Raw genomic sequence first — 21,863 nt, forward strand, 5'->3', positions numbered from 1 at the left:
ATTTCAAGAGAAGGGCAAAGACAAGTGGCAAAAGTTTTCTCATTCAGAAAAATCCATCTTTTTGCCAGAAAGTGTCCCCTGAAGAAAAAGGGGGCTAAGAGCATAAGGCCTCCCTGCTAACTAAACCCTAAGATGTAGATGTGTTAAATGATAACCTCATCCGTGAATAAAGCTGGGCTAAAGGGACTCTAATGTTCACCCCCTGTGATTCTACCATCCACCTTGCCCTTGTCAAGTTAAGTTACACAAATATATTCATACCAGAACATTCCAGTCAGTCATGTTAAAGAGCCTCCTACGCTGTAAAGTGCTATACAAAATGCCAGGTATTCAATTATAAGTACACCACTCAAATGAAGATTTCACTAAACACTAGTCTTTCAGCTCATTCCAATATTCAATAGCCTTTAGTGTTAAGGAGTTTTCTTAGGTGGTTGCTGACAATTTCTTCCTTGCTATTTATAAAAAAAAAAGGAGGCGATTAAATAGTTATATATCATAAACTAATCTCCTTTATTTCAGTAAAACTTGAAAAATCTTATGCATTGTGCCAGATCACTTACTCAGCAGTCAAACCCTATCCCCAAACAAATCCATAAATTAAGGGCTTATACTAGTTGTCCTCATGAACACCAACATTATTAAGGTATTCCACTTATATCTAGATTACCAATGTTATCATCCTCAAGCCAGAATATTTCCCAGCAAGAAAACACAGGGACACATGGGTGGTTCAGTCACTTAAGTGTCTGACTTCAGCTCAGGTCATGATCTTGCAGTTCACAAGTTCAAGTCCTGGGTCAGGCTCTGTGCTGACAGCTCAGAGCCTGAAGCACATTTCAGATTCAGTGTCTCCCTCTCTCTGCCCCTCCCCCGCTCACATTCTGTCTCCCTTTCAAAACTAAATAAACATTAATACACACACACACACACACACACACACACACACACACACACACAGATACGAATCTCTTTAACCCAAAACCTATACTGTATCTGGGTTCTTGATCTCTGCTCTTCTCTAAAAGAATTACATCTGAGACTAAAAGGAAGTAGAACTTATACAGTGTTTAAAAAACTCTATCTTCTACACACAGTTGTAAGTTATAAAGGTGTAAAAACTACAGATACCTCTGAGATCAGCTGAGATTCAGATAAAGTTTGACTCTAAACAGCATTCTTCTAAAGAAAGAGAGAGGGACACATTCTTTTTCGTAAGCCTCCAGAATATGAAAGATTAAACATACGATTAAAAATTTCAATTATGCTATTCCATGCTACTTGCACATCTTCATTTTTAGCCCTTGCACTCTTAAAACATGGAAATTAACCCAGAACTTTTTTTCCTTCCCAGCAATTCTCAAGGCTTTTGATTGACTATCCAGAAACAAAAACTAAAGGTTAATCACAGTGATAACTACATTAGCTATCAAATCTTATCAAATGATTGCCCACCAATTTAAAATCTTACATTACAGTCAGACATAATGACTTGCCTCTTGCCCCAAGACCTTGGATTCCATTATTCCTCACAGAGCTAACCTGTCCCTTTGCTTCCATTCTGTCATTTTCATCTATGTTAAAACAGGTAAAGCAAAATTCCAAAGGAAACACAAAGTGACCAGGAGCTACATGAGACTATTACCGTCCCCAAAGCAACTGTTTTCTCTGAATGTAGAATCTACAGGCTAATGAAGGTGTAATTCAAAGGCTTTCCATATCATTTCCTAAAACCTAGTGATACCCTGGCCACGCCATCCCCCTCCCAAACTCCATGCCATGTTTCCACTTAAAGCTACTTGAACAGATATCCCATTGTAATCCTTTAAGCCTACATAAATATCTTAACAGGTTGCAGGGTGAGAACATAAAACCAACTGGATATTCTTTCAAACAATTACAGTTAACAACTCTGCATCAGTGACTAGTGAAAAAATAAAATATAAAAAAGAAAAAGATAAAAACAGTTATTTGATGTTTTCAAAGAAAACTGAAGACTGCCCCCAAACCACTGATACTGATGATATGTCCCACAGACTCCCTGGGAGAACTGATTTTACACACTATAACCAGCCTACTCAATACATTTTAAAGTAGATGAAAAGCAAACTATTAATTCCTTTCAGAGGTATGAAGAAAGCTCTCAGGAACCAGTACCAGGGTTAGGAAAAAGGATTCAGAAAACAGTGCCTTGGAGGCCACTGTGTTATTGACCCGGTGGCTCCTTAAGACTGGATTTAAAGCATCAAAATGTGGGGAAATAAAATTGTTCCCTCAGGCTCCAGTGACCTTGAATACAATGAAATGACTCAGGTTTGCCTGTTTACATGCTGCTGTGCCGCCTTTAAACCTTACTTTAAAAGGAGAATTTGACTTTCTCAGGATAAAGCCCAAAGGTCAAACAGGTTGTGGAGAGTCAAGGACATCACCGCAACTAGTCTACAAAGTAAAAAAAATAAATAAAGAGATCTATCACCTCAAATACAAAAATGCAAATTTCTGTTGAGCTGGACAGGAGGTTGGGGGTGGATTACAGGACTTGTGAGCCATATACACTCCCCCTTCAAAACCAAAGCATTATGTAGAAAACAGAGTTCCAACAAAAAGTACAATGATGAGAAAAGAACTCATTAAGAGCTAAAAATAAACTCTAATTCACAATATGCATACGGATTTAACAAAAAAAGGAAAACACGATGTAAAATTGCATCTGCTAAGTTAACTGTGCCCTCGTGGAAATCGCCACCCCCCTTACACAAACTGAAATCTGTAAAGTCTGTGGCGACTGAATAAAAGCAAGGCTTTAAATGTTTTCAATGAATATTCCAACAAAGAGAAAACAAAGAGATAGCAATTTTTTGTCTTAAAGTCCTCTGATCTACTAACACTATAGGAATACTGGGCTTCTTAACATTCAAACATACAGGTCTCTGCATTTCCCTACCTGAACGTCTTATTTTATGAAATCAGAGTATTTGGTAATAGTGTTTACAACTGATATTAAAGTGGTACTAATTTTAGGGAAGAAGATGTCCATAAAAGTGAAAATAAGGCTCAGTTACTTTTTATCTAACCAGTACCTCATGACTCAATTTAACAACTTGCTGACCTTCCACGCCAATAATAGACCACTGGGGAAGCTCAGCGAGAGTACCTTCATATTTTAAGTTAAGCTCATTCATTCTGAATAACACGCACACAATACCACACAGAGCAATAACTCCACACTCCATCACTCTAGTTCATGGAGACTGATGTAGTATCATGAATCATCTTTCTGGGCTCCCAAGTCTTGCCTTGAACTTCCTTTTCCCACTTTGTCCCACCCATAGAAAATCAATTATCTTGTTCAAATCACCTAGAAAGTGAAGAACAAGACATTAGCTTTGGATTCTTCTTCCCATGTGATGTCTGAGAAATCATAAGACTTCTAAGGCAATAGATCTCTCTGAAGATTTTTTTCAAAAATTGTTTTACCTAAGGAAAAAATAGTCTGCAACTGTCATATAAGTGAATGTGTATTAACTGGTAAGAAGGAGACAAGAGAAAGAGTATGCCTGTATGCTACCCACTCTATAAGAAACTCAACTTGAGGCAAATGGCTCACATAAGGCTACATTATGTGGCTAGACTAGTAAGTGGCTAGACTAGGATATGGACTCAGTGTACCATGCTGTTTCTAAACTAACACTTCTAAAATAGCCTCATTAGGCCAACTCCCTAGCTGGGGAGTAGCAGGCATTTTGTTTCAATGTTAATCCTGAGAACTTGATCCCAAGCTAAGCAAATAACAACCCTAGTGTACATAGGGGTTTGGTAAATCCTATTACCACTGCATTCAAGTCCATTTCACAAGGAAAGATACAAAGGAAGGCAATGAACACAGTTCAAATTGAATACTTCCATCTTGCATCCCCACGTGCCCCACCCTCCTTGTGAAGGAGGTATACAGCATAAGAATCTTTGCTCTTATTTGGAACAATGTAGAATGATCGCCCCTCAATGAACTAAATATGATATACAACATAAGGTTGAGTAGTTGGATCACAAAAAGATCGTTTTAACTGAGATCTGTTTCTTCACAATACTTGGAAGAGCTGCCAATGCTGCTTTACAGCTTTAAAGCTCCTCAGAATACAGTTGATGACAGAAACCATCACCAATAAAAGGACATTCAAGGGTGTCAAAATATTGACACTGTAAAACTTTAAAAAGCGAAACCACGTTTTAAGGAGTAAAACATGCTAACTAAAGCCACTGCATCAAATCAAACGACACTCACAAGTAAAATGCCAGGAAATATTTTTTAAAGCTGACCTTTTTAGTTGAAAAGGCAAGCGCTGAGGGTTTCCACAGCTCTCAAAATTCAGTAGTAGCAATGCACTCCCCTGAGTCAATTAACTTAGAACAAGCTCAGAAGAAGTTGGCGAATTGTAAAGCACAGTTTTAGCTTCAATGACCAACTATTCTGTTCAAGAAATATTTAAAAAGAAATGTTCCAACAGGTGCAAAATAAAAATGCTTTGCTCTATTCATAATTTAGAAAGTTAAAAAAAAAAAGGCTATTACAAAGGTAGTGCAATAGATAAGATGATAGTGAAGTAAGAACCATCAAAAGAAAAACAGGTTTATTTTGTAGTATATCATAAAGGGAGTCAATTTCACACCGGAAGATAGACAGGATTTTAACATTGTATGGATTACAAAAGGAAGAAGAAATCCTGTATCAGAATTTAAAAACAGCTCTTCTCCCATTGCGTTCACCATTTTCTTTCTCATCTATATTATCTGTCCATCATTAGTAGGACAGCCACTAAATAATAAATTGAAAGTGATTTCTATTCTATGCTACCAATCCCAATGCAGAAGTAAACAAAAACAAACAAAAAGTGTGAAAAGATTTGCAATAGCAAATAGCACACAAGCATGCATACTTCGCTGAATTTGAAGGGGAGAACTCTTTTTATTTAAAAAAAAAATTTTTTTTTAATGCTTTCTTTATTTTTGAGACAGAGAGAGACAGAGCATGAGCAGGGGAGGGGCAGAGAGAGAGGGAGATACAGAATCCGAAGCAGGCTCCAGGCTCTGAGCTGTCAGCACAGAGCCCAACGCGGGGCTCAGACTCAGGAACTGTGAGATCATGACCTGAGCCGAAGTCAGAGGCTTAACCGACTGAGCCACCCAGGCGCCCCCAAGGGGAGAACTCTTTACAGAAGAACTTCAACCACATTTTCTATTAATTTGAATGCATTACCAATGTTTGTGTTTTGTATCAAATTAAAAAAGGAATCAAGTCAAAGGCACTAAACACATGCTCTTAATCTACTGACAAGACAAATATGATCATGATTCTAGAAGCCCCAATGAGGATATGGGTCAAGAAGGCATGGAATCGAAACTCCTAAGCCTCATTTGCACAACAGATTCAACCTCATTCTCCCAGTAAATATTCTTAAAAAGCTGCTGAAAAATGTGTAATCAGCCCTAGGGAGTTGCAATACTTTTCTTCATTTTCTTCTAATGGAATAAAACAAAGTGACATAAATATCAACATCAAGAAAATCAGAGAAACTGAAATCTCAATGACTGAGAAGTTAATCAGCAATGATTTTGTTTCAAACTCTTCTATATCCTCACAACAGTTATCTTTTCTTCCCAGCAACTAGCCATTTCAGGTTGCACTACCATGGGACATCCAAGAGCCTTTTCTGTTTAGGTTTGTTAACCAAGAGTTAATTTATTGTATGATCAGAGGGTCCTAGATGATATCACCCCAAATACACTAGTTTTGCCTAAGGAGTATTCCAAACAGAAGACAATTAAGAACCAACAGACACAGAAAAGAGTTCTCTACTCTTTCTGCCTAAAAAGCAAATCACAAATTTCCCTTGGGCAGAGGTCCCCCTCCTCTGTGCCAGAAAGAGCAGAGAAACTTTCACCACCAGAGATTGAGAGTTGGCACCAAAATGAACAAACAAACCTTGCTAAAATATAAAATAGCTCAATACCTTCTGTTAGTTTCCCCCTTGTAAATTCCTGGTCACTTCCTCACAATTTACCATGCCTCAGAACCCAAATCCCCTTTCCTTTGTTAAAATGGTATATAAGCCCTGAGTCTAACCACTTATTTTTTTTTTTGTGAATTCCAGTGCACGTATAATGCTAATAAAAACTGTGTGCCTCTTCTGTTAAATCTCTCCCCTCCCTGTTTCATTGAGATATAACTGACATAAAACACTGTATAATCTATCCTTTGTTAGGTTCAATCCCTGGGGGCCTGTGAATGTAACTAAGAGAACTAAGAAAAAGTTTCTCTTCCCTGATAATGGTAAAGAACCATATTTAATCTCCTAAATTTGATAAATTTTTAATTTCATCATCCTGAAATTCATCATCTACATTAATCAATGCTGACACAGAAATATGTTCTATAAAACACCTCCAGTTCAAGGTTTGAGTGGAAAAAAATGAACACAGAAGAATTTTAAAGTCTTTCCCCCAAAACTTTAAAAAAGCTTCTATGGTAATAACATCAAATTTTTAAATGACTGATTAGCCATGACCATTGGAGAAGACAAAGGTGCAATTAAAAAATTAGGCTTAAATATATATTGATAAATATACATAAATTTTCTTCAGCACCACCAAAAACAACAACAAAAAAATCACTTTATACAAATTTAGTCACTAAAATCTAAGAATAGCTATATTCAAACGTATTGCATTCCATAGTTAATACTTTAGGGACCACCAAAGCATCTACCTTGTAGAGCCAAGTTCTCTTGTTTTGTGAAGACCTGAGCACACAACAGCCTTTCTGCTAAATCTCTAATTAAACAGTACCCAGAGGGGGCGCCTGGGTGGCGCAGTCGGTTAAGCGTCCGACTTCAGCCAGGTCACGATCTTGCGGTGCGTGAGTTGGAGCCCCGCATCGGGCTCTGGGCTGATGGCTCAGAGCCTGGAGCCTGTTTCCGATTCTGTGTCTCCCTCTCTCTCTGCCCCTCCCCCATTCATGCTCTGTCTCTCTCTGTCCCAAAAAAATAAATAAACGTTGGAAAAAAAAAAAATTAAAAAAAAAAAAACAGTACCCAGAGTCTGCAAAGTGAGGTGTTTATTAAGCTACCACCAGCCAGCCACCCACTCTGCCCTCTTCAACTATCTGTCTGAAAGAATCAGAATTCTTAATCTCTTGATACTATTGACACTGAACAACTAACCTTAGGATTGTAACTGACACACACAACCACCTTTTCAAATTAATGTTCAGCAAAACAGCCTGAGGCTCACTCATTCTGATTGACTTCATCACAGTAATAAGTGCTATTAAATTTGAAGGCATGCATTGGAAAAATAAAATACCATTTATCTGTTTCAATTCTGAGAAGCTAAGATTGTATTTGTTTATGGAAAAAAAAAAAAGGAGGGGAGGGGCTCCTAGGTAGCTCAGTCGGTTAAGCATTGGACTTGATTTCAGCTCATGTCATGATCTCACAGTTCTTGAGTTTGAGCCCCGCTTCCAGGGGATTCTCCCCTGGATTTCTCTGCCTCTCCCCTGCTCGTACTCTCACAAAATAAATAAATTAAAAAAATAAAATAAGGGGCGCCTGGGTAGCTCAGTTGGTTAAGCGTCCGACTTCAGCTCAGGTCATGATCTCATGGTCCGTGAGTTCGAGCCCCGCGTCGGGCTCTCTGCTGACAGCTCAGAGCCTGGAGCCTGCTTCAGATTCTGTGTCTCCCTCTCTCTCTGCCCCTCCCCCATTCATGCTCTGTCTCTCGCTGTCTCAAAAATAAATAAACATTAAAAGAAAAATTTTTTTAAATAAAATAAAATAAAAACTGTCAGTTATTTGATAAACAACAAACAAATAGAGAAGGGAAGAATACAATGGCATTACAATGAAATTTGAAAAGCACATTATTTTGATAACAAAAACCACAATCAAAACTAACTTCAACGTTCTCAGGAAGCAACAGACATAACTCAAATCTGGCCAAGAACCTTCACGTTAAAAAAAAGATTTTACCACACAGGCCCTAAGGCGAAACAAGGTGGGAGGAGTCTGTGTTTCCACAGATGGCACTGCCTATTGAGAGGTAATCAATAGTGGCAAAGTCCCTCTTGGGTCACCTATAGTTTGCATATGTTTCTTTGGGCCTTTTTTTTTTTTTTAATGTCTATTTATTTATTTGAGGGAGAGAGCACGTATGCATGTGAGAGACAGAGAGAGGAGTGGGGAAGGGACAGCGAGAGAAGGAGACACAGAATCTGAAGCAGGCTCCAAGAACCGTGAGATCGTGATCTGAGCCAAAGTGGGATGCTTAACTGACTGTGCCACCCAGGTGCCCCCCTTCAGGTCTTTGTTTTTCCTTTTTGTCTGAAAGATTCTAGTTCACATCTGATGGGGTCGCCACAGGACCCACCTCAAACAATTCCTAGAATAAGAGTGAAGCCATCACACCAAGACAAAAAGGAGTACCACTCATGACCTGAGGTCTTCAACTAACTAACTTCCCTCGCTCTTCTATTAGAAGAAAGGAAAAGTAACAATGACAGAACAAGCTCTCTTGGAATTCTGAAAAATAATTACACATGTACACACACCCTTTCAGGGACAGGTCAGGTGTTCAGTAAAGACACAGCCTAGTGACTTTGACATCTCTAGTACTGAATACTAGGAGTTAACGCATTAGAAACCAATGCTGGGGAGGGGGCAGCGCCTGAAACTTAGTTTACCACAGAATTAGGCACTGTGGTTGTAACAACTCTCCCATCTCCAGCCAGAGTTCAGATAAACCTGGTTAATTCTGGTTCTATCTCCCTGAAAATGTTCAGGAAAAGAACTGGGTAACTCCCAGGTAAATGGAACATTCTGGGCCCTACACCACAAAGATTCTGATACAGTAGGTCTGGGCATGGTCCAGGAAGCTGCGTTTCTAGTAGTCATGCCAACGGATTCCAATGAAGGTACTCTACTATTTTAAAAGGCTGATTCCCAAAACTGCTTGCTTGCCCATCAAAATCACCTGGGGAGATTTCTGACAACAGATTCCCAAGGTCTCCAGAATCTCTATTTTTAAACACTCCCTCATAGGAGGATGTGCAGCCAGATTTAGGAATCACTGGGCTATAATATCCAAATTGAAAACTACAGATTACGAAGTTTCTAGAGAAGCATGGACGTTCTTCATTTTATGTATCCCTCAGTCCTTTACTCTCAAAAATCTCTCCTTCGCCTTCTGAAGATGACACATACACCAGAAGATGCCCCTTGGTGAATTTATACAAGTTAGGGGTCTCACTATAAATTCATCAGTTAGTCCTGAATTTTTCATGAGTTCTGGCCTCCAACAAAAGGCGAGGAGGAAATATCCCAGGAAAAAATAGAAAACCAGAATTCTGGTCCCTACTCTACTGCTTAATAGCCATGTGGTTTTGGACTAATTAGTCATTTAAACAAACCTGGGCTTCAGCTCACCTGTTATGTGAGGGAGCTGCCTAAGGTCACCTCAAGGACTTTTCTGATTCCAACATTCTATTACTGATTCCTTGCATCCTAAAATCTATTTCACTCCTCTAGAATGCAGCATCAGCAGGTGTCAAGGACTCTGAAGTGCATAAACTCAAAAGAGATGGACCGACATCAGCTAAACTGTACAAGCAGCAGTGGCTTCTCATGACAAATGCCTAGAGATAGGAAATGGGATGAAGCATAAAGCTGGGCACAAAACCAAAGAAAGGGCCTGAAAAACAACATAATAAATAGAATGTAGGCCAAAAAGAAGATTACTATATTTACTACTGAAGAGGTTTCTCAATGTATTGCTCTAATCCTCATCCTATCAAAATAGTGACATTAATTTGCCAACACCAAAACAATCTAAAAATTATACACTCTTTTTTAGGACTTAGGAAAGAGGCACACACTTTCCTACTAGACCTTTTTTTTTTTTTTTTTTTTTTTTTACCTGAGATACAGTTTCCTAAATTCGGCATTATTTAAATAAGGGAAGATTTAAGAAAAATGACAAAGAACTTAGATGTTTTTCCCAAAGAGTTATCTCATAGTTTTCTTACAACCCGAACAATTAATGCCCGCCTCTTACAAAAACAGAATACAAAGAGCTGGCCTGGCAGCTCCCGGGGAGGTAGGATAAATTGGATAATTAGACCCGGGAACTCAAATTTAACCCTAAAAATGTGTACTGAGAAACTACAAAAATTGGCTAATGCTAAACACCACAGGGCAGAGTCCAAATCCTCACACATTCTTTCAATCTTTCTAGATGTATTAATAGTAGCTTCTTAGAAATATAGGCCCACTTTGTAAAGTACAACCATTCAAAATCCAGTTTTAGAAACGTACCATTTACTGGACTATTTTGTTCTATACAAATATTTACTAAGACACTCAGAATTAAAAACAACGTATCTGAGGTAATCTATGCTTGCAGCTAAATGAGTCAGACCCTTCCAAACACTGTTTTAACCCATACTAAGAAGATGTCAGTGGGCTAAGTCAAAACACGGCCACTAGAAGAGTTCCTTTGTGTTCTTACTTGCCTACTCAACTTTTTAATCCATTGTACAGCTCATTACCATGGATGTTCATATTTGAAACCTGCACATACTTTACTGTTATCAACAGGTTACAGAGAAGTTTCAGACTGTCTGATAATTAAATGAAAGCTTTTATATGCTCAATGTAAATCTAGTATTAAGGAGATATCCCCTAAAACAAGTTCTGTGGTCAAATAAGGCCAGAAAACTAGTTTCTTTACTGCAGGATTTTAATATGTGGTTTGTAATATGCTGATGATCTGCAGTTTGGCTCTTAAATAGGAAACTATCAAGGGAAGCATTTCTCAAACTTGTCTGTCAATGGAACATTCGTTTTAAAGAACAAGTACGGCTGTGTCTCATGAAATGAAGTTTAGAAAACATCTTTTGACCCTCATGCTCACTATGGATTTTCCTGGGTACTCCATTTGCTCACCAGAGGTTTTAAACAGAAATTTTACCATGGTGGAAAACTTAATTGGCCCCATCTTACTGAAAAGACAGGAGGGTGTTGGTGAGGGGTCAAGGAAATGGACAGCAAATACTAATGCACTTTGCCAGTATCTACCCATGTACTTCAGATCACCATGCACTACGGCTCTACCACCACTATTTATCACACTAAAGACAGGAAGGCAAAGGGTATAAAAACACACAATTCCAATTTATCCACCTGCACCATAAAACAGTTCTCGTAAAAGACTTCAGAAAGAATAACACAATTCAAGACTGACCAGAGAGGAGAGATAAAAGTCTTTGAGATGTTTTCTGTAGTAGATGCCTAATACAAATGACGTAGGATTTGTTTCATACTTTCATAAACTCTCAGTATCATAACACAAAATGCAACTTTTATATACCTAATTCATGGGTTTTTTGTTGTTGTTTTATTTTGTTTTGTTTTTTAACGGTAGGGATGGCTACTAAGCAATCAAACCAGAAATCACATCCTTGATGTCATGGCCTTTATGCCATTTAACACATAGTCATTTATGTCAAAGAGGTTGCAAAACTCACATATAAAAATACTGTTTTGCTAAAAAAGGTTGTAATAAAACTCCGTGTCAGGACAGACAAATCTAAGAGCCAGTTGTTCTATACTGTTTCCAACTTTTCAAAAACTGTTTCTTTATAAATTTCACATATGAGGCTCAGATGGATTTTGGAAAAAGAAATGGAAAAATACTATCCATTTGATTATCAGCATTCAAAAACAAAAAAAACAAATCTTCCTGATGATATCGTGGTGAACAACTAAGTAATATAATTAGTTAAAATAGAATTACTCTGTATGGACTGATGACAACCAGGTTTTACTTAAATAAGTTCTCTCTGTGAGCCTCAATTTGTATGTGAGACCAGGCCCAGATGACAGCTCTAAGAACTTACTCACCTTGGAGACTGTAAGCCCTGCTGTCTTGAAAAAAGAACAGCTAAAGGTACTAATTCAGACAAAGTAAAAACTGACCTCAGAAATTCCCTAGGTGTGACCCCTTTTCTCTGCCCTCTCCCTCATTTTACCAAGGGAGACCTGAGGCCAAGAGCTGACTTGTCCACAGTTACATGACTAAAGTTCAGACTCCCAGTCCAACTCTTCACACTGCCTATAGGTATTCTTTACCCAGTTCAAATATTTAGTTTTATAGTAGGAGTTACAAGCCATGTAAAGCAATTTCATATACACCATCACCCAATTTTAACATGAGCATGAGAAAGCCTTCACACATTTTCCATGTTTGAAAACAACTCCTGCCAGAAGCATTAACTCTTGTATCCCAAGAACATGTTCCTCATTTAGGTTTTGGCTTCTTCTAAGAATTTAGTTGAATCTTACAAAATTCTAAGGATATTTTCTACTACCTAATATTCAAAATGTAGTATCAAAGGCCAAATTACCCATCCTTTCGTTTTTATCTTTAGGATAAGAGAAACACTCTTACACCACCTTTTCCTTTACTTATCAAGGAACAAAACATTAGATCCTACTGCACTCGAATTATATCAGTACAAATATTTATACATTGACAATGTGAACACTACCATTTACTCTGTCATATATATTATAAGCAGGACTATACAGACTTAAGGGAAAAGACATTTTAAGAGGTTTCTTCCTTCTTCCAAACAGAGTATTCTTCTTAGAACTCATTGTTAAAATGCTAAATCATATAAGCTCAGGAACTAAAACTAAAGGTCAACATGACACTTTCTGTCCCATACACACATTCTTAAAACAGTTTTCAAAGATGTTATTATACAGTTCAGGGTATATGAAAGTCTAGTTATAACATATACTGCCCATAAAAAATATTTTTGCTTTAAAAGGAAAACAAAACTCTAAAACCAAAGTTTCATGCTGCCGATGTAGTCAGTAACAGAGTATCTAGACGTGTAGAACTGCATCACTGAATGACCTACTAGAAGAAAACCTATTATTTTCTCACACCTTGAAACATAATCCTTTAAAGGTGAGTAACCTATACAAAACTGCATACCTGTTATTTTGTCTCTTACAAGTTTACAGGACTCTATCTCACCGATGCTCCCAAAGAGACTCTTTAGTTCCTCTTGTGTCATGTTCTGAGGAAGGTAGTTGACTATTAAGTTGGTCTTGCTGTCCTCTGTGTTCCCAGAGTCAACCGGTGAGGAGCAGTTGTTGTTTATGGTGGTTGGACCATTGGCTGTGTTATTGCAAGTTGGCCCATTAGACAGTTGTGTTTCCATGGCAGCAATTACCTGCTAAAAACAGAGAAAATAAGAAATGTCAGAATTCATATTTCATAAACTATTAGAGATTCCAACCAAGAATGTAAATATGTGTCACTAAATACAAGTCGTTCTGCTGAAATTACAACAAAGCTTCAACAAAAAGTGCAACGCCTACATTAATTTCTACTTCGTATATTAAGCTAGTCAATTTAAGTTCACAATTATACTTTCACATACATATTCCATACATGCACATAAAAGCACAATTTAAATGTTAAACATTCTCTAGAACCACATTCTGGGTCTACTCATATACGCTTACTCACCTGCAATGTCCACATACTTGAGAAAATTTAGTACCAAAGGGCATGGAATTAAACCCTGACTATATAATACATACTACAAGACAGAAGTGTTTAACATGCTATCAGAAAAACAAACCAAAAAATGGTCTTCCTAACTTTGAAGAGATTTTCAAGTTAGCCTAAGAGTTTCAATATTCTAAAACTGACAGACATCCATTAACTTAAAATCAAGGAGTAAGAGTATTTTAAAAAATATAAATTTGTCAACATGTACTGTTTTGGTTACATATTGAAAATGTTTTTGATTGACAATATCTTATACCTCTTCTGTTGGTAAGAACTAAGAAAAATATCAGATGTTAAGTGTTAGGGCATGAAAAGGATTTGTAGGATAACTTGGAAAAGAAGCTAGGCATACTTAGTGTACCTTGTAGAATCTAACAAGCCATTCTTGTCAACCTTGGCAGCTAAAGATCACCAACAAGGCAACTGATCTACAGCATCAAAATAAAATCCCCAAACAATGCAGTATGGCATTCTGCCTCAACTGTGACTTTAAAAGGGAAAAAAACAAAAACCTATCCAGTCCACCAAAACAACAATATAAAGATTTCAACTTTTGCAAACAGACCAGCCCAAGGAATTTTCATTTGAGCACATAAGCCTGTTGAAATGCAGGTAATAAAGTATCTATAAACTCCAAACACCGGATAAGTAGCAGATTTGGGGGAAATGGCCTCAAACTGTTCAGGCTACTCTAAAAATCTACTCATTAATAAGAAAATCTGGATCTAGTTTCCTAAAAATCAATGCTATGCTCTTTAAGCAAAAGAGTCACAAACCACGGCCCCAAATTTTCTAAAACCATCTTCCAATAGCTATCTACTTTGGACAGCCAAGATTGGGGGAAATCCAAAAATCAAAGCATCACTAAAAGAATTATCCTTTATATTTCATCCAATGCATCTCTCATCTCCACAAAGAACAACTTCTCAAAACTGACAATTCTGAATTGATGGAATGCTAGTTTTAGGGAACTTCTTTACATATAAAAGGCAAAGAATTTAAGGCAAAATTTTTTAAAAAGCGAAGTAGAGGGAAAGAGTGTTACAAGAGAAAAAAGTTTTTTTTTTTTTTTTCTTAAAAAGCATATTGTGTAAGAAAAATAAAAGGGCGCAACAGTGGAGCATACAGGAAGAAATCTCTACTGCCAAGAGATGTTTATAAAAGAAGGCAGCATAGGACAGATTGAGATTGGTCAACCGACCAGATTAAGACTGGTCAGACTGGACAAGAATCAGTGCTATCATGATTAAAAAATCGGAGACAAAATCCAGGCCACCTATGAAATATCAAACAAACTAACTCTCTGTGACTTCATTTCCTTTTCAAAGAAATGGGTTTTTCTACAAGTTGCATGCTACCTCTCTTGGTTAAGTGTTCTCAGGGAATACTTAAAGGAGTAAGGGAAAATAAATCTTTGGAAATCTGTAAGAAAAAAAAAATTTGAAAAAAAAAGATATGCATTTTATTATAATTAACAAATTTATCTGAAACTGAGAAAGGAGTTTTCAAATTTCCTAATAAAGCATAACTGTTCCAGTCTGCAGAATATTAGCTGTGGGTCACTTTCCACAGCACAACTCTTGTGGAATTTACCTTTGCCCAGCATTTATGAAGACAAAAGAGTCTCAAGATTAGAGTGGCCAAAGCCAATTAAAACAAATCATTATTCAAAAGTTAGAGTATGTGTAGAAACTATGTGAACCCCAAATATGAGATTTGGACTTAACTCATTGGGATGGCATTTGAAATATAAAGTGTTCATTGACTGAAATTAGCAGGATTTAGCAAGGACAACAAACACTCCTCACTTAATTGCACATTTATTTCCATGTTCAGGTGGCAAGAATGAGCTCCTAAGCCAACATTCAAGTGAACAGCTGCAGTAGGCTGTGTGTGCTGAAAATTACAGCATCTCTCAGCTATAGGACCATCTGCTCAGAATAAAATGATACTAATGTGCTATATTTTACAAATAATGCATATTCCATTGATAGGCTCAACACAACTGTTCACAGAATGCAAACTCTTTCAACGGTTACTGGGCAAATAATTTTCAGCCAGATTTACAATTTCAACAATTTTTTTTGAGCATCAGGAATTGTAAATAACTTCAAAATTTAGTAACCAAAAAAATACATAGTAAACAGAATGTAAAGAATTACGGTAACTTAGTATTCAGACCATACCAAAACTTTTTTGTTTTGTTTTTTTTAAAAAAGCTTGTCACTCTTTTCTTTGAGTCTGCACTAAATCCTAATTTTGATTATAAAAAGTTACATACAAAAGCATGGTTCTGATGCTACATATACCACTGTGGTTAAAATTGCAATGTGCTTTAAATCCTAATGATGGCCATACCGCAATAGGTTAAATGTAAGAATAATTAATATGCCAAATGAAAAGTTCAAGTGTTTGGTATGGCCTCAGCACTCCTGCAACATGCTAAAAAAAAGTAGCCTACAGAATTTAAGAAAAATCCCACAGACCCCAGTCCAAGGCTCTGCTGCCCACGAACCACTTCTAAGCAGAGAAGCCACATCACACAGTCTGACTGCCATGTTAGTTTGGAGTTGCCGTCTGCAATATGGACACAAAAAGTACCGTATGTTAGATGAGCAAGATAATGCAACAAATCAGTTTGTACAAAATTTACAGTGATTGTATTGATATTCCCAGCACGTCCATGCAGTGTGGCTTAATTGAATTTGAGGCAATTCCAATCTAATCTTTCCAAATTCATTTTAACATGTAGTTTTCTTGCACAAATTAAGCATTTTTAATTAAGAGCCTGATTTTCAAACAGCATTAACTAGTTACCTTGACATCTATCCTCAAGAACTACCTTAAACCACATCTCAAAAAAAAATTTTAGATAAAATGAAGCAAAACACTGCATGCTGTCCTGTCTTTTAAGAATGTGGGAGAAGGAAGGAAATGTGAATGAAATTTATAGTGAGAAAAGGCTGTCATGCAATTCGTAAGTGAATGCTTTGACTAAAAGTGCTTTTTCCCCAAAATATCAGAGAGGCATTAAAGGAAGCTATATTTGCCCACACTGTTACATTATACTATAAATGATCCTTAATCCTGGGACTCAAAATTAAAAGTGAATTGAAACCCTGTGAGGTTATTCTGCCACTATAGTCCAACTGATCTCTAACAGTTTCACTGAGAATTGTTCACATATACTAAAAGGCAGTAAACCAGCATCTTTCAATTGAAATAATTGGACCAATAAATAGGATTGTTTGGAGTAATGCTTATACAGGATGTCAGCTTTGTCCCTGAACGAAATCAAGTGAACATTTTTTAATATGTAAATTGTAAACGCAGCACGATTTGAAATTAGTGCTGCTATGAGACCTCCAATATAGTTAATGAGCCATTTACCACTTATTACAACTTGCCCAAATACTAAACAGAACCACAATATTGGCACAAAAGCCAAAGTTTACATTTTAGCCATATATGCAGATCCTTTAAATGGTCAACAGAATATTCAGAAAAACTCAAGTCTCTGAAAATAGACAATGAACAAAGGAGGGCCAAAAACATATTTTACTTGGGTGTCTATGATTATAAAAATTTCATCCATAGAGTTAAACCTGGCTGTAAAGTGATTTACTCTTGATGCGAGTGATGACATTAATTAACATGTAACAATGGATTCCATTTTCTGGCATCTACGAAAACAGTTTAACCTGCACTTTACAGGATGCCATGAAAATGTTTTACACTTCTTCCCTTCTCCCACTGTTACCAGGGAATTCAGTTGGATTCTATGTCTTTTATTTAAAAGAAAAAAAACCTACTTATAGTTGAACTAATCTGTGAAAAAATAAAGTGCTTTTTATACCCATGAAATATTTTGACAAGAACCTAATTGTAGTTAGCCCACATGGTAGAGGTAGGACCACACCCAAAAGGTTCAACCAGGCTTAAATTTATGTCCTGAATACCCTTGGGAATTAATATCTCAACACTCTTCACTACATAAAACCATAGATTCACATTTAATGGCCTCAGTCCCTTCTATTCCATAGGAGGCGACGCTAATAAGCTAAGCTATTGACACCCCTCTTTCTGAAAGCCCCAGGGATGTGAACAATCACTTTATTGCACCAACTAGCGAGGAAGGCTGTGTATGGAAAATGATTCTACTGCACTTTTACATTTCAAGCACCCCAGACAGTTTCTCTGCTTGAGGCAGACACATACCTTTATGGGAAGTTATAAATAAGTTGCTCACATGGCCCTTACCTTTATGCTGGCCAACAATTCAGTTACTAAAAATGTAAAGCTACTTCCCCTTCACTTAAGGACAGGCGATTCTGCTCTACTCAATCTACCACAGACAACCGGCCTGCACTATTTATAGATTCTATTGGCTCTGAAACCCTTTGGAAAGGGGGAGGGGGGGGAGCCACATTCCAGTATCACAAAACCATTCATTTTAAAGCTTAAAAAATACTGTTTCAATATATGTTCACATCTTAATTTAGACATCAATTGTGCCAGTTAAGACTGCTTTTTCTCCTGTTATTCTCCATGTAATAATTTATGAAAAGGCACCTTAGCAAAGATCAATTTAGAATATTCTAAACTTTTCCCTGGGCTCCAAGAGATAGAGGAGGTGTTAATTTGGTGGAAGCATGATTTTACTGGGGGGGGGGGGGGGGGGCAAGAAGGACGACCTCTGTCTTTGCATTCACTGTTATTTCCAAAACTCCATAAAGACTTTTTTTTTTAATTGATTTTTTTCCCCTTTTTACTTAAATTGCCTTCTGTGTTCTTTCATTTCTAAAGTTTCTTACACTAATGGATTTTAGGAAACCAGTATTATCGCTCCATTTCTCCTATCTGGGAACAACAGTTTCCTGGTCACGTGAGAGAAAAGAAAAACTCCCTATTTTCCAAACTTCCTAATACAAAGTTCTGAAAACTAAGGTTCATCAGTTTCTTTCCTATTTTCAACCTCTTGCAGACAGCCACCAAACAAGATAGACTTAATCAAAAACATCCTAAATATATTTTGAGAATTCTTCATTAAGTACAATGTCTGCAAGGGAAAAAAAGGGTTTCTAAGACCTAGATCCCAACTGATTTGGGGACCAGACCTCAGGTTAAAGTCATAACAGGACCACTGAAAGACCACTGCACATCCCCTGGTGAGGCCTGTCCAACTGCCTAGACTCCTCCACTGTCATAGATTTCTGTCCACCTCTGGGCCCTCATGTTTCATCTGAACCACTGAATTACAACCTTCCCAAAGGTCCCTCATGAGGCTAATCCACACTAACACTACTACTTCCTAATGGATTTTCCTAAACCCTCAATAGCTCCCTGCTGTCTATCAAAGTAAGTACAAACTACTTGTGGTATAAACAGTATAAGCATCTGGGACCTTCTACAACTGCTTTTACCAGCCAATGTATTCAAGCACCTAAGTATCTGAACCACTCCTTGTCCCTCAAACAGTCGCAGTACATGCAAAGCCATACGTTCTCTGGCTTTGCTCATGCAACTCAATCTGTCTAGAAGGCCCCCAGCCATACCCACCACACATCCACATCACTGGTTGTAAGCATTTGAAAATATACCTAAAGATAAGAACAGTTTTTTGTTTTTTTTTTTAAAGCTGAGCATGAAAGGGCAATGACCTCCCTTAAAGGCATGCAAACTTAGCTTTTTTTCTCTCTCTCACCTCAAGTATTTCAAACCAGAGATAATTATGAAAGCATATTTTCAATTTTTGGCGCACTCCATCAGCCACCCTTACCCACTACAATCCAAATTCTTATTAAACGGCATAAAAAGAGAAACTACCTTGATCAGTTGTGTACTTTTATTTCAAGAGTCTATCGTGCCAAACTGCCAACTACAAAAAAGCTGGAAGCCAAGACAAAAACATGGAATAAATGTGATCCAAGCCTCTGGCCAACAGGATTACAGAGATGTGGTGTCTGGAATCTGGGTGTAACTTGAGGAAAACGGCAGAAGCAGAGGTAGATGTGAGGAAAAATAAACAGACCTTCTAACACAAAGGTGCTTTAAAAAGCATCAAAACTAAGTTATGGATCTCAAATGGTTTTAATTTGATACAGACTAGAAAAGTTTAAGCAAATATAAAAGGTAACATCTCTAAAAAGAATCATGGCCAAGGTCAAGGGCAAACATTTCTCTCACACCTTGAAAGATCCAGTGTGGATAAAGTGACATTGGTCTGGACACTTATTTGCAAACTAGCAGGTTCTCAGTAGCATAGCACCAGGGGAGAAATCAGGGTAGTGCAAAGCCTTTCCTCTGACCACAAACCTCTCTGAAGACCAAGTTACAAGGTAAGCAGAAGGCACTGGTCTCTAAAGTTTAAGAAAAGAAACTACCAAAATAAAGACAGAAACCTTGGCCCCAAAGCATTTTCTTTTGGGGAACTCCAGGCAGGGAGCTAAAGCACTCAAAATAGTGGAGTAATGAGAACTTACAGATAAGTGTGGGTAAGCAACTGATGGGGCCATCTACCTAGCAGATATATGCCCACATAATAATTTTCATCTTTACCACTAAAATGGCATTTTCAGGATATATTCCAGCTTCAGGATATATTCCAGGATATATTCCAGCATTTCAGGATATATTTAAGCCAAGGGAAGAACTCAACCAAGCATTAAGATTATGGGGCTGATGTGTCAACTACAGGAATGAGCCATTAGTTTGTTTTCTTTAAACCTCTTTACTTTCCTTTGTGGTTCCTAAAATAATACAGGTTTGTGGTTTTAAACTTTATGTGACTTCCTCAATCCTAAAATCTCTGTCAATTCCCCACCCCACCCCCATACCTGTTAGCTGCCTCACAGGCTCTATGGATTCCTCAGCCTTGTCAAGCTCAGATTTTTGGCTTTTGGGCTAACAAGGGTCCAAGAGCTGCCAGAGACAATACACGGAACAGCTGCAGGAGTCACAGGGAGAATGTTCTTTGGCAGTGAACACCAACATTTCTCTGTCTCTTGGCCCTTTATGGCTCCTACAGACAACAGAGTGTTTCCGACGCCACTCTTTCTGAGGTTTTGTAGTTCTAGAGCTGGCAGGACTAAAACCTTTGAGGTTAGAAAGGAAAGCTAATGAATGTAGGAGTCCCAAGTCCTTCCCTTCATTCTACGTCCATTTCAGGTATCCATGCTGGGCAACAGAAAAGTAAAGCTCTGGTGAAAAAGATTTGCTTAAGATTCACACACCGTTCGTTCGTTCGTTCATTCATTCATTCATTCATTCATTCAAACATTTGTACACAAGTCCCATGACCTAACGACTGTCCTAGGTACTTGAGATACAGTAATGAAGATGAATCCTGGAGTGTACATTTGTAATAGGAGGTGTGTGCAGCAGACTGAAAATGAACATATAAAAGACAATAGTATAACAGCTATAAAGAAGTGAGGAATGGAATAAAAATAAAAAAAAAAAGGTAGAGCCAAGTAGGGATTGAGAATGAAGAGAGGGGTAGTTTCCAGCATTAAACAGTAGGCATCCTTGAGAAGGTGAACTCTGACCAAGATCTGGTAGAGATATGAATTAGCCACTGTGCTGGGCAGAATAATGGCCCACCTTGGCTGTCCACATCCTAATCCCTAAAATTGGTGAAGGTTATGTTTACATGACAAGGGGGATTTAAATTGCAGACAGAATTAAGACTGCTAATCAAATGACTCTGAGTTGGGGAGATTATCCTAGATTACCCACGTAGGGCCAGTGTAAGCAGAAGAGTTGTTATAAATGGAAGAGGAAGGCTGGAGGGTCAGTGTCAGAGTAATGCAGCATGAAAAAGACTCAAATGGCTTTGAAGATGAGAGAGAGCCACCAACGTAAGAGTACGGGCAGCCTCCAAAAGCGGGAAAAGGCAAGGAAACAGATTCTCCCCTGGAGACTCCAAAAGAAATGTAGCACTGCCAACACCTTACTCATAGCCCAGTGAGACCCACTTTGGGGGAACTCTGACCTTCAGAACCAGAATAAAACAAATTTGCATTGTTGTAAGAAGCAAATTTATGATTATTTGTTAGAAATGTAATAGTAAACAAATAAATCCCCATGGGGATGTCCAGAGAAGCACTCCAGGCAGAGACCAGCTAGGCTGAAGCTAAATGTAGTAAGAGGGATAGGAATCAATGAGGCAGTAGGGCCAGACAATAGAAGCCTTTGGAGGTATAGGGAAAAAGAAAGGTTTCTTT

General features: G+C 37.8%; 1 protein-coding gene across 6 annotated transcripts in view; it reads right to left on the reverse strand.

Moving 5' to 3' along the window:
* ELAVL2 (ELAV like RNA binding protein 2) overlaps positions 1 to 21,863 on the reverse strand; it is a 134,769-nt gene that overhangs the window by 51,219 nt on the left and 61,687 nt on the right. For 3 of the 6 annotated variants that reach the window (XM_047098430.1, XM_047098424.1, XM_047098401.1), the window contains exons 1-2: positions 16,125 to 16,196; positions 13,054 to 13,297 (exon numbers count right to left, since the gene is read on the reverse strand). In XM_047098430.1, the coding sequence (XP_046954386.1) occupies positions 13,054 to 13,297; positions 16,125 to 16,196 (316 nt within the window). Of the gene's footprint in view, positions 1 to 13,053; positions 13,298 to 16,124; positions 16,216 to 21,863 lie in introns of those variants that run through there. The other 3 variants (XM_047098418.1, XM_047098409.1, XM_047098393.1) reach the window with 2 other exon arrangements.

The sequence above is a fragment of the Lynx rufus genome, unplaced genomic scaffold (assembly GCF_022079265.1).
Source record: "Lynx rufus isolate CCGP_SWC_20201006 ecotype Redwood Valley unplaced genomic scaffold, mLynRuf1.p SCAF_10, whole genome shotgun sequence".
Lineage (NCBI taxonomy): Eukaryota > Metazoa > Chordata > Mammalia > Carnivora > Felidae > Lynx > Lynx rufus.